Source organism: Balearica regulorum, chromosome 11 (assembly GCF_011004875.1).
Source record: "Balearica regulorum gibbericeps isolate bBalReg1 chromosome 11, bBalReg1.pri, whole genome shotgun sequence".
Taxonomy (NCBI): Eukaryota; Metazoa; Chordata; class Aves; order Gruiformes; family Gruidae; genus Balearica; species Balearica regulorum.
In genome coordinates, this window is record NC_046194.1 from 22,381,409 (window position 1) to 22,395,643 (window position 14,235).

The following is a 14,235-nucleotide window of genomic DNA, read 5'->3' on the forward strand; positions in this document are numbered from 1 at the left end:
AGAAGTAACACACTCTTTCTTCACCTCTGAACAATCTTCCCAACTCTTTCTTATTTCAACTATGCCAATATTTATTTTCATCACATGTGCCTTGGTGGATATTTCTTGATCACCAAATGGATTAACTGATCTAATGATGTATAAGTCCTTGAGGCCTTTATATTTAGCAGAGAAATACTTTGAGGCATGAGTCCAATCTATCCACAAAAGAGTAAGCTGTTTCTTGCTATATTTTTAGTAATTTTTCACTCCAGAAAAAAAAATAAATCAATTTTCCTGAAGTGGTGAAATTAATCCATTTGAAGACAAGAAGAAATGTTTCTGAGTAGAATGCCAGCGTCTGGCCTACAGACACATTCCAATTACTGCATTAGCCGCCAGAGACCGACAATTAAATTGTGTCTGAAACATATTCTTTTCCCTTTTTATTCCGTTAGTTCAGTGATCTATCCACCCAGCAGACTTCAATGCAAGTGCATTGATAACCACAGTGACCTGGAATTATTCTGCTGTCTGTTAGGTCAGGATTTTCAAGCAGCTGAGAGTTACGAGGAATCCCTTATAAATTTTACCAGACGTAGTACGCGGATGGGACACTTTGGGAGGACTTGCTCTGGATTACCTTCTGAACATGAACAGTGCTTGCAATAAATCTGATGGATTGTTGCTTCAGTACCGAGCTGTTAGTAAGATGCTTTCTCAAGCTAGGATGAAATGGATGGTACTTTGAGAAGGACAGAAATTAAAGGGGAGCAAGTATGGACTGCACTTGCAATCTGACAAATTCCACATGGGAGCTGGAATTTGGCCAGGGACTCGCACTGCAAACTCTTGCAAAAAGTTCTGCCGCAGCTATAGTTGAGCATAAATAGCGAGGCTGTTGAAATAACCAATCTGCCTTATAATAAACTATATATTATATAAAATACAGGGCCCTGAAGGAGCTTTCAGATATGATTAAAAGTCTCTCTTCTTCACAAGTCATCTGGAATAGAAGGAATAAGCTTTGCTTCATGCTTTTTAAAGACTGTCACCAGAAATGTTTTACAAAAGATCCAAAAAGAGAAGAGACCCCTCAGGCCACAGCTGTGGAAATTGTTATTTTGCTTTTCTTTCCTTTTCGTGAAATTTCAGTTTACTTTATGCAGTGTTTTGTTAGGCTCAATTGCTCTCTTTCTTGCTTAGCACTAGCTGTACACTCAAATTGACTTGTGTAATACGTCCATTCTTCACATCTGATGTCCTGTGGTTCCAACGCGTCAAGATGATGCTTATTAAAAAAGGGGAAAAGTCTGAGGCCAGCAGAACTTCTCTAAACAGGAAGAATTAAGGTCCAGTGAAAACACTGGCGTGGCGCATGAGCAGCATCTCAGCATCTCTCCTGAATCTGTCAAACCCAAAAAGTGCCCTCTTAACGTGCTTTTCCTTAGTTTCTCTTCTAAGCATCTGCTATTTGCTCCAGCAAGAGTTATAGTACTAAGGTAAATGGGGCTTTGGTTAGACTCAGTTCTTTAGTAAGCTCAGTGGTCTGAGAGACCTCCTGAGATCCCTTCACCCTGAATTATCCTGATCCTAAATTCTGGGTCTCAGTGAAAGTATAAAGGGATTGCAGGTAAAGTGATGAGGTAAACCACACTGCACCCCTGCTAACCTGCAGCACAAACTAAACCTTGGCCTTAAGTGGTTAGAGAGGCAGCTTCTGCCTCTCAGGAAGGCTTTTCTTCAGGAAAATTTCTTCTTACAACTTGCAGCCCCGTTTGTTTTGCAGGGTGAGTTTCCCTGAATGGCTGTGGGAGAAGGCCCACCCATTGCATCTCTTGGGACAAGGCACTGGCTCGTGTACGGCAGTGGCAGCACGGACTGGAGCCCCCAGAGATCTCTGGCATTTTGGTGCAAATTCCCAATTAATTTGATGGCTAATTTCCAAGCCCTAAATTGTGAAGGATGCTCAATAGTTTCACCTTGCTGCTAGACTTCACCAGTGCAGAGTTTTTTCTACCAACTTAACATTCCAGGAGTGGAGAGCTGGTTTGTTTTTCTTATCATTTCTTCTACTGACATTTTTTATTTAGCATTTTGAATATTTTTAGCTGGAGCCTGTGCTATTCTCTTCCATCTTGTTAGCCTTTCAAGACGCTTTTTCAGCTCCAATAGAATATTCATTGATTTTCATTACAGTGGAAGGGAAAAGAGAGGGGAAAAAAGTCTCTCTTGCTCTCCTCTCTCTTTTTTCCTCCTACCTGGACTATCTGGGGAGTAACCGCAGCTTTGAGAGCACATTATAAGTCAGTTCATCTCTTAGACTACTTTGCTTGCACAATCTTGAACCTGAGCAGCGATTAACTTCCTCTCTCTGAACAGATACAGTGTTTTATAAGACTCCTAATAAGTTGGCTAAAAGAATGCACCATGGGGCCTTTTCTCTTTTATCAGCAGTCACCAAACATTTGTCTTTCGTATTGTATTACAGTGTAGTAGCCGCGAATTTCACTCTCGACTGTGCGGGATTCCATGACAAAATAGGAAAATAAGCCATTGGGGGAAGGTAAAAAGTCAGCCTAAATCAAAAGAAAGTCTGGCTCCATTTGTATTTACAAGGAATTAATTGGTTTTAATTTCCTGTGCTTTGCACAATAATCTGTGTAATTCAAAACTTCTGCTCTTTCTAAATTCCATCCCTGTGCCTGTCGGCGGGGGGGGGGAGTTTGCCAGCAGGCATATGCATGTAGGGAGAGTGAGAAAAAGAAAGGGTGAGCCCTACCATCTGAAACAGCACAGAGCTTTTCATAAATCCTGTAAACATGTCAAGAATAAGCAAATTGAGAGTGGCAAGCAGTTGCAGAATAGCCCAGTTCATACATTGTTCTAGTATCTGATAGCAGATTTTTATCTCATGTTTGAAATATAATATTTTCTTTCTGGTAGAAATCTTTAACTCCATTTTTCTGAGTTGTTTTTGCAATCAGATAGCCCTTGGAAAAGGGCTTTTGTTATTATTTGTTATTCTTATCATAATTTATTTATATTCCAAGAACATTCAGAGGTCTCATATGGGTGGGATCCCATTTTGTTGTATGTAGTACAATCATACAAAGGCTAGAATTTGATTTACTGTAGACCTCCAGTAATATACAGTTGCCCTTTCCAAGGTGCAGACCAGAGAATAGAAGGGAAATAATACTTGTTCATGGCAGAGAATACCTCGAGGAGACATCAGGTCAGCTTCTCCCTGCACTAGGAAGGCTGCAGGCTGCCTTGAGTGTCCTTGGGTGCGTAACCGGTGGTGAGCGATGACATGAGGCAGTTCTGAGGGCTGATGGCTCACCCACATTGCCTCTGCCCATCACAAAATACTCACTGGACTTAAATGGGAACACTGGTGTCAAAACCGTGGTAGGCAAGATAGGCAGGAGACAGGTTTTGTTTCCGCAAGAAGCAGTAAAAAGGATTTACACAAAAAAAATAATACTGGAATAAGCGTTAGGCTAGGGCATGATGGATAACACTGCTACTGCATTGCTGTGGGAGTTTCTGCTGCCACAAACAGCTTTAGGAGAGCTTCGGTGGGACACAGACGGTCAGGACATCTGCAGAAAGAGCTCGGAGAGGCTTCAGGGCTAACACTGAATGATAAGATTTCTCATCATGTTGGACCCCTTATATGGTTTGGTTTCAGTGTGATCTCCAAACCCTGTTGACCCTTCACTGAAATGAATTCTGCTGGCAAAGAAATGATTTAAAAATAGATACCAGTGCTATTTCTAGTGTCCATGGGAGTTTTTGTGGGGGCTCTGCAGTGGAAGAACAAAATGGCTGTTGACATTATTCCATTGGGATAAATACATTTTTCTGAAATGACTGTGGTGGTGACGAAAGCATGCCTGTCCCCAGAAAGCAGGTATGGCCCAGACAACACCTGATGAAGTTTCCCTGTAACACTCTGCCACGTCCTGACAAAAGATTTCAGCCCTGTCCTAGTGGAACAGGTTTTTGAGGCAAGGAGAGAGTTTAGCCTTTGTATCATCTTCAGATTTCCTACCAGGGAGAAGTTAATTAAGCTCAATTCAGCCAAAATATTTGAAAGCAGCTCTGGATCCACCAGCTTGTTTGTTGGTAGGAGATAATGGGAGATCAGGTCTTTAAAATCAACAAATTGCTGAATTAATTGTGGAGTCCCACAATTAGCAGCTGTTTTGCAGAGAACAGAGCACTTGCAAGTGCAACGAACATTTGCTAGATGTTGTCCTAAAGGCCCACACATTGCCTGTGTGCTCTCAGACTCTAATTCAGCCTTTATCTCAATCTACATAAAATTAATCAGCCTAACAATTGTAAAGTGCTGAGAGCGTTAACGCTTTTGGACTTCTTCTGTTTAGTACCTCACAAACTGTCCCTGAATGTCCCTCCAACACTGAGACTAGAAGCAACTCCTGGTGTGAGTAACCTGACAGTTGCTTAGCCTCCCCGGAGTGCACTCAGAAGACAGTGCTGCTTTTTTTTTTTCTCATCCATGAGGCAGACCTTCAGCAGCAGCTCTTAGAGCAGCTTGGCCACTTGTTGGAGTAGTATGCATTACTCAGCAGAGGACCATCATATAAAGAAACCCAGCAGCAGGTCACTCTGCTGCTATTTATTACTGCAACATGACCTACTTTAGGATCAGGATGGCTGCATTTAGAAAGATTTCATTTCTTTCTAATCCATAAACACCACTATTTTTAAACACAGCACTTAAAAAAGTCAGTCATGCTCGTTCAACATCTGCCTCTTCCTCGGGATGGCACAGACTCACAGTCTTTTCTTCACAGGCAGGAATATATCTGTCTTGCCAAGCCCTGTTCACCTCCTGGTCTGTTTTGGTGCAAACATTTCCACTCTAACCACTGTCAGTAATTTTGTCCAGTGATTCATTTCCTTCATAATTAAAATTGCATGATTAAAACATTTGTGTTTCAAAACAGTGCTCGATTAATCTTAAAATAAAAAAATTGAAGTATCAGCTCACTGTGGAGGAAAAAACCCCTACATAATTTTATTATTAAAATAAAACATTGTTGTGAAAGGTGCATGGATTGATCTAACCCTTTGAACCTGACCTTATGCTAGTTGCTTATTTAGTTGCTGCAGCATTGGTTTTAGTCACCACGTATTACAGAGTGCTGTGAAAAGCTTGGGAACGTACGGCTTTGAGTAACCCATCCAAACATAATAGCTGGCAGAATTCAGAGCAGAAACAAACCCACGTGAAGACTCAACACTTGGAAGTGGTGAAGTGTAAAATTAATAGCTGGTCTTCAGCCTGCCTTGGACATCTTGAGGACCTCTTATGTCTGAGCTGTATCTCCCAAAAGTGCACCATGAAGGGCTTTTTCCTAAGTAAGAGTTAGGGCTTTGGAAAATACCTTTCGGAGGCTTAAACCCTCTTCTGTATCCACAAGGCACTGGGGTAGTACAAAGAAGCTGTAAATGGGGGTGAAATCTTTCCCCCCTATGGCACCAGCTTTGTTATCCTTGGATGGCATTTTTCGTATTAGTGCTTCTGCGTTATAAGAATGGTAACAATGTCTAGTGAGCTCTTGTTTTGTTAGACCAACTTGAAATGTGCTGAATTACTTCAGAGCAATGGAGTCAAACAACACAGGATGCAAGAGAGGCAGAGGAGTACAGAGCACTGCCACGCGCGAGCTTCGCCCTCAGAACTCACTTCACGGGGAAGAAACCAAGTAGTGAGACATTTACCTTCCAGGACACTTCTGCACTCTTTGTTCTAAAAATTGTTATTTTGATGCAAATTCTACCAGCCAGCACCTACTCATCCAGAAACTGAGCACAGAAATGATTCCATTTGTTCTGGTTAAGCACTTGAACAAGGCTGTCCCTGGACTCTTCTCTTTTTTTAAACTTCCATCTCTCCTGAAAGCATTATGTAGGTCTTGATCTCACTACTAAAGAATTTCTGTGTTGAAAGGTTAAGCAGATATTTGTTTGGATTTGTGTTCTTTGGAGAAATAGCATGTCCATCTCCTCCCTCCTTAAAGGGCACTGGAAAGGCTAATTGCTCAGGCAGGGATCCAATGTCACAACAACTCCCAGTGATAGCAGCCCTGGCTTAGGTCTGAATATTGGCCTTGCTCACCTTTACTATGTCTGCTGACTTAATTGGAGACCAACCGTTCTCCTGAGTCAGGGAGAGGCTTCAGGCCCTTGGAAGACTACAAAAGACTTAGCTTTTGCTGGAGGTTTCATGAGGACAATGCTCAAATGTCATGAGTGTTGCTTTAAGACAGGCAGTTAGACTCAGGGCCTGCATCTGCAGCTTTAAAAAGGCAAAATCGGCATCAGGTCTGATGCTGGACATGTCAAACTCTGCTGTGCACTGACACAGGACCCAGCCTGTGGTGAAGAGCCTGGGACTGTGTGATTGGGAGTGCTCTGAAAACAAAACATGCAGGGATTCCCAGAAGTTTTGTCGAGCTCTCACCAGCCGTATAAAACTTTAATGTAAATCAGATCACCAGCATCTAGTTTTTGTGTAGTGTCTCTTGTGTTGTTTACCTGAGACGTAGAACTCAATGCTCCTCTCTTCTTCACCGATCTTGTTTGAAGCCACGCAGTAATAGATTCCTGATGCGCTGCTGTTTTCCATAGTTAGTGTGCTTACAATCTGCCAAGCAAAGAGGGAAAAGGTAAAGGCTTTGAGTATAGTGTAGGCTGAGTAGAGAGGCAGTTGGGTAAGTATATGTTTTATGGTAGAAAAGCAGTTAACAAAGGAGTTTCTGTAATGAATGAAGCTCACAGACAAGTGCTTCTGTTAGGTTTTTGGTCTCTTATCTCACATCACCTCAGCCCAGTTAATTCTCTTCCCTCCTCATTCCTAAACCTTCCTCTTCTTTTCTTCCTGTCTCCTCCATGAAAAACAGGGTTTCCCTTTGACACACTGCCACGGTCTTTGTGTGACAGCATCAGCCAAAAGCTAAAGTGAAGGACCTGGAAGACTCTTCTAAGACACTGGAGATGAAGCCCCACATTGACCTGTTTTCTTTTCTGCTTTTCAGTTATGGTTTCCGTGGGTAACAGGACACCCACATTTGCGTGGGAAGCAGGTCATTTGTATGGATGTGGTACAAAGAATATTGCAGGATTTTGCTTTGCTTTGCTATAACCCCAGAGAAGGCAGGGAGGGATGTGGCCCCAGTTCACTCTTATAAATTGTGCTTGAAAGCCCCTTGATTCCATAACCCTTCCTCAGAGCCTTACCAGAACTTGTGCGGTAAGGAAGCTCTGGAGAAGCTGCCTTTGCTAAGACACTTGGCAAATGCAGAAAGAAAGGGAGGATTGAGAAGAAGGAAGGAACAGTTGTCCTGAGCTTCACCACACAGAAAACAAACTTCAGTTACTCATGGGGCTGAACTGAAACACATCCTTAAGAACTTGCGTTCATTAAACATCCTAAGCCCCTGCTTCTGTACAGGGCATTCTTAACGCGGAGCCAGCCATATGGGACCCCTGTCCCTGTCACGATACAGCGTCACAAGCTCATCCACAGGTCATGGCTTTAATTATTTCCAGTACTTCCTTTGGGCTGCTAGCAAGAAAGCAGGGTCTAACCCACCAAGGCAGAGATGTTCTTGCAAGATTACTTTGCTTCCCCTGCAGCCATTCACCTGAGGAACCCTGAGCCCTCACATTTGGAAGAAATAGCACTTTCTTTCCCATCCTCTCTAAAGGACTTTGAGAATCAAAACTTGTAACACCCTCTGGCCCTTTGTCCTTATCTCCAGAGAGCACTTTGAAGTGCACAAAAGCATCTCTGGACTTTCTTTTTAATATCCTAAACTAAACTCACACAAGACATTCCTTTACTCTTCATAAGGCTGCACCATGAATGTGTCTATAGCTATGCGGGATGCATTTTCAGAGAGTTATTTAAGATTTTCTGAGCTTTGGCACTTTAAATCCTGTAGGGAAATGAGTTTCAAAGGTTTTGATCCCACGTGCATTTTACATTCTAATGGGGAGCGTTTTCAGCAGAATAATGGGTGAGTGGAAAAGTATGTACTTTTCATGGGCACCAAACAGAAATTAACACAGAATAGGGACAAACCAAATTTAGGGGTGAAAACAGGAGACCAGTAAACCCAGCTCCCTCTGGTGTCCACCAAAGAAAGAGCTGTGCAGCTCTGATTTATTTATGATGGGAAAATAGCTCTGACTTGGATATAAAATCACCTAGAGAAGCAGTCTGCGCCTCCTCCTTCTTCTATTCCCATAGCAGTGGGCCTAATGCCACAGGTTATTACCAAGCACATGTTCAGACCTCCACCCCTGACTTCGAGCAGTAGACACTGCCTTTTGAATTACGGCTGAATCGGGACCAAGAGCTTTCTTCTCATGATTACTGGATCGTCAAATTTTATATTTAGGAATAGAAAAAGCCAATATAAATGTACGTGCTGAGGACAGAAGGGGATAAATTTGGACAGCTATTTAACAGCTATTAGTCTTGCTAAGTGACAGCTCTAGATGGGAAGTTGAGGATAATACTGTAGAGCCAGTTAAAATTGTAAAGGGGAATGTAATTATCCGTTTTGGAATATGTCCAAAGTGTTAGGGGTGACACTGTGACTCCTCTAAAAACTGCCTCAATGCCTGAAGCTGCGTTTGGTGGCCCAGAGATAAATGCACACATAGGCTCATGAACACACACAGATCCTAATGTCTCTAACTACATAACTCAAGAAAAGTCTGACATGGTAGTGGTGAAAAAAAAAAGAGCAAATAGCTATACTGAGACCTCATCCTAGCTAATCTCAATTGTGTCTAGATGTGAAGGTGAAAAAGATGTTAAAATGATGGTGGGAAACAATCTGGGGACAAATTCTTGGGAAAAATTTACTGAGGAAAAGAGAGAATGTAATTTTCTTGTTTGTATGCTCAAAATCGCTGTTATGCACTTGGAAACCAGTTTGCTACACACCTGAGCACAAGAGATAACGCACTTTACTGTCTTGTCTTAGAGCTAGCACCTCCCAAGGTCCTCCAAAATGGGGCTTTCAAACCCGCAGCATCCAGCAGAGAAATATACGTGATTTTAGAGCCAGAAATGAAGGATTTTGAGTGATTTTCTTGTAATAAGATGAATCCCTTGAAATGATTATGCATCAGCTTTTCACTCTAGCTGTGTGCTCCTGGGTAAAGCCCTGAGATTGGGACTCCAATTATCTTTCCAGCATCTTAAATAAAGTTCTCAGTTGCCAAACTAACTTAATCCTGGTTCAGTCCTCAACAGAGTGATGCTGTGGAACACATACATGCTATACCGAAGGGCATCCAAATCCTCCTTCCCTCTGTAAGACCACATAGTTTTGTCTTTTACCAAAAGGAACCTGAAATAAACATTTAGGAAGCCAGCAGCAGTATCTGCTTTTTGAAGTATCTGTAGATGAAGGATATCCCATTGAAATCAATCAAGGAGATCCCAGTGAAAGTAACCCCTGTTAACTCAGATGTTAAACCCTGTCGTGTTCACCATGATGTTTTGGCAGTTGTTCATCACTTGTTACTGTAGGCAACTCAAGTTGAACAAATTTGAAATTTTCAAATTTGTCTGTGCTTGGTCATAGTGGCAGGTGGGGATAAGGATTTTGTTCTTCCAAATGCCATCCCTATACTTTCAGTGCAGCCATTTCATGTCTGCAAAAAGGAGTTGAATGAGAAATTGGTTTGAACTCAAGCAACCAAACATAGGAATCTTTTCCAATTCCTAAATGAAAACTGTTAGCAGACTTCTCTCTCGGCGGAGTGGCACAGTCCCAGCATTTGGGGACCTTTATATAGAGTGGAAAAAATTCTGAGGGGATAATCTACTTTGTGTGCTTAGTCCGTGCACCTGGCAAAGTATTTTCCATTCCTGGAATCAGAGCCAGGATAGAAAAGTTTGGCATTTTCCACATCTGGACTCATGAAATCACAGAAAGACCTGACCTGCACGGGACCGCTGGTGGTCTCCTGCCCGAGCCCTTACTCAAAGCAGGGCTCACACCAAAGCGGTTTCTCACGCTTTCTACTCAGAAAACTCTGCTCCCACACAGAGCACAGGACTTTCTGCTAAGCCTAAATAATGATGCTGATGTGAAATCTGCAATTGCCTTGAAACATTGTATCTCTTCAGTGAAATTACTATTAATGAACTATTTACAGCCTGGGAGTTTGTACTTTTTAGTTTACCTTCCACTTGATGTCCTAGTCAAGAGCAGTTCGGACTAAGTGACAATGTACTCCAGCACAAACCGTGTGGCTGTTCAGTCCTTAGCTTCTGTGCAGACTGCACTGGAACCGATGGTAATTAATAACAAGTTATTGGCATGTAATGTCTAGACATCTTCCTAGTGGGAGCCGGGCTGAGATCCTGTGAGTTCCCTGCATACCAAACGCCAAACATCCTTCCGACCCGTTCTGATTGCCTGTGTCGAATTTGGAAGTAAAGGGCTCCATTTCCTATTACTTAACCTAAAGGCCACCCAATACTGCAAGCCCAAAGAAGGGCTTATTAGCTAATAAATAATTACTATCAAAGAATAAATGAAGTTTAAAACTCAGTAAGAAAAGAAATAAAATGACTGATCTCTGAAGAACAACTGTGACAAGTAAATAGACATTGCTGCTGGGAAAACTCATAATGGAATACTTCAATAAAGTCCATATGTCTTGCACTGTAATGTTCCTGAACTGATAAAAACAAGCAGCCAAATAACATTCCACAGCCATATACCATGAGTGTTTTAAGACATCTTGTAGTAAGGACGGAGCAGCAAGATCTTTTTTTAAGCTGGAGCCAGCATGAATCAATATATCTTGTTATTCCTTGCTTTCTCTTTCCTTCGTCTAATCCTTCCCTCCAACGGCTTTAGTTAACAATTCCTCTCTCTTTCACTTCGTTAGCTATATGTGGGTGAGGATGAGGAGTAGAAAAAGTGGGTGGAAAACTTCTCAGCTGTCTAACTCTGGCAGAGCTGGGGTGGAGGTGGCTAGGGAGATATGAAATTATAGGAACTTCACCAGAGACCCCACAAAGAAAATATTCAGCTAGCTCCCAATCCATCTACTTGAATGGCACAGAATAACACTTATTTTTATAGCCTGACAATTTCGATCCATGATCTTCGTTCATTCATTCAAAACACACTAAAGGATGGATTGAGGACAAGTGATCAGAGAAGTCTGTGAGTTGACGGAGAACTTCTAGGGTTTGCTCTCATCTCTGACAGTGGGTGTTTCTCTCCCTGTAAACAGAGAACAATCATTGCCTTCCTCACAGAGTCTGGCAGAGCTGATGGTAGAATCATAGAATCAGGAAAGGTGCTGGACAGGGCAGGAAACTGGGGAAAAACAGAGGTTTGAGTGCCTCTGGAGGAACCGGTATGCATTTCTAGTATGGATGGACTGATCGCTCTCTGGCCCTAGGGCAGGTGGGTAGGTGCTGGCTTGTCATGAGCAATTACCACCCCCATACTTCTTCCTTGCACCCAGAGATTGCAGATAATGAATTTAAGATGGCAAGGAAGAGAGAGGGCCATTTCTTACGTCCCTGCTGCCAGCCAGGCCCTCTCAAGAAGACCTGCCAAGGACACTGTAGTAGTCCTTGTGCTCCTGTGCTTGGGCAGTGCCTGAAATGTCTGGGCTAGAGAGCAGATGCTTTGTTCAAAAACCCAGCCGTGTGACTGTTCACCTTCCCCTGCCAGCGACTGACGTGACAAGGCTTGTGGGAGCTCGCTGAAACGGGCACCCACACAGGGTGACACATTTAAACAGCCCGACTGAGTTGCTCGCATACTTTGCACCAAATGCATCCCACTACTCTAATGTAGTCGTTTTGTTCCTTCAGGAGGTCTAAACCTGGCATTTTGACATCAATTTTCTTCAGTGGTTATGAATTTTCACCAGCAAAAGAGATGTACGGGTTTCATTGCAGAAACATCCACGTGGCCAGGCCACTCTCCCAGATGTACGTGAAAGGGAGAGAAGAGGTGAAAAGAAACCTCCAATGAGGACTGAATTAAGTGTGGCCCTTGCTATTCTTTTCTCCTGTGTCCTGTTCTCCTAAGCTCAGACCAGTACGTTCAGTTTACTAACAGAAAATAAAATAACCTAGCTCCTTGCAACTTGAAGAGGAAATTCAGGCAATTCATGCAATCCTGGGTGTTTCACCTGGTGTTAAAAAGCAGTCTTCAGAGGCAGCTGCACAGCAGGTTAAATCACAAAGTGAAAAGTTCAATATTGACTCAAAACCGCTGCGAAAATTAAACTAACATGATGCAATTGCCTCAACCACTATTTGACCAAAACTTCAGTGAAGTACATCGTAAGGTTAACGATAACCACATGCTTTTCTTTAGGAATGAGACTCAGCCTTTTGAAGACAGGAGGGGGGAGAAATTCACTTCTCTATCTGTGGAATAGTAACAGAATAATCATTATGACAAAGATGACAAGAGACCTCAATTTTCCATGCCGCTTTTGTCAAACAGATGTCTAAAGATCTTGATGTGTTCAAAGATCACGTCAGGCATCAGTGGTCTGCTGGAAAAGTCCTTGCTTGCTGCCCTGCAGGCTAGCTCGTGAGCAAGATTCGGGATCTGGTGATTTCTGGGGGCTTGTTCCCATGTTCTTAGCAGTGCTAAAAAGTTAACGCATTTTTGCATCTGTTGCTGAACCAGCATGTATTGCTACAGCTCTTGGAAGGTGAACGCTAGGGATGCTGAGAAATCTTAGAGACTGGGTAAATTCCACCTTCTGCTCTCCGACTCCAGCTATCATTGGACAGGCTCACATCACACAGGAAAAATAACCAATCTCAGCTAATCCCAGCTTCGTAACACAGGCAATAAAAGCCACGCTCAGTCAGACTCCAACGTCTTTATTATTTCATCTGGCTAGTCGATGCAGATGAATTACTTGCTAGGACGTGGTGGGGATGGATTGGGCTGTTTCCTGTCTATTCCATTTCTGGTGGGAATAACGACGGATAAAATACAAGGAAAAGTCTGAAGGCTATGAGTTTTCATCAGTGTCTTTTTTGAATTATATCCTATTATCTAAAGACTCCACTTAACACAGATAGCCTTGGACTTCAGAAAGGAGGAAGGAGAGGAATTGTCTGCTAATGTAAGCAGGGAGACAAAGTGCTGAAACCTGAGATTCATAAAATCTAGTTTTATTAATTTGAATAAATCTTAATCAGGACATAAAAATTTCTAGGAAACACCTCCGAATGTGTTTTCAACCAGTGGATCAGCAGGAGATGAAAAGAATGAATATACTATAAATTGTAAACTTACATAACTTGTAAAGAAGTATTTTAATGAAACTTTAATAATGAAATATGTAAAAGCTTAAGTAGGCTTAGCTTTTGAACATGTCTGAAAAAATGAAGAGTTCAGGATGCCTGGAGTCTATAGAAAAAGCAGAGATGGGTGTGTAGGGCGGAGCGAGGAGCGGCCTCGGGGCTGTTGGTGGTACTCAAGGTGTGAGACTGCGGATGTGTTTGGGGTACCCCACTGGATCCAGGAGCTCTGCGGCACTCCTAAAACACCTCATTCACAGACTGCCGCCAAATCCCATCCTAAGCCTACTAGCAGACTAAAATTTCACCCAGTTGCATATCTGCCTCAGCAAAGTTGGTAGAAGAAGAAATGGGAGTGTCGTACATATGCATAAAACAAAGAAAAATGTTTCTAATTTTCTGTTTTGAAGTGTCTCACTATCCTGGCATGTGGGACAATTCAGCAACCGACAGATAGTATTTGAGTCAGCAATCGTGAAACCTTTCACTTTTATATGGGGACTAACATAACTTTAAGACTGATCATGAGATACAAACTAAACTCTTGGACACCAGATCATATATTTAGACAGACTGTATATACGGAGAGAAACAGTAGCCATGAAAGCCGCAAAACTCTTGTCAGTCCCTGTAGCAACCAGAAAGCCTTAGAAAAGGAAGAAAGTTTGTAGGTACATGTCACCAACCTCCATTTTTACAAGTAATTAGCACTTTGTAGGTAGTTGCTTTTACCTAAGATCAAAAATTCTTAGAGAATACATAAAACCAGAGCTTAAGGGGCGCTATGCCATCTAAATAAATCCAATTTATAAATATCTTCCAGCAAGGGGAAAACTCAGGAATGAAAAATGAACACCGAATTTCTCCTTCCCAGCCCAACCTCCATGTTTTCA

The 14,235-nt window shown here is 42.3% G+C and overlaps 1 protein-coding gene across 4 annotated transcripts in view; it reads right to left on the reverse strand.

Moving 5' to 3' along the window:
- Window positions 1–14,235, reverse strand: part of LOC104634811 (vascular endothelial growth factor receptor kdr-like) — a 135,157-nt gene that overhangs the window by 43,148 nt on the left and 77,774 nt on the right. For all 4 annotated transcript variants that reach the window (XM_075763721.1, XM_075763718.1, XM_075763717.1 and 1 more), the window contains exon 12: window positions 6,556–6,664. In XM_075763721.1, the coding sequence (XP_075619836.1) occupies window positions 6,556–6,664 (109 nt within the window). The remainder of the gene's footprint in view (window positions 1–6,555; window positions 6,665–14,235) is intronic.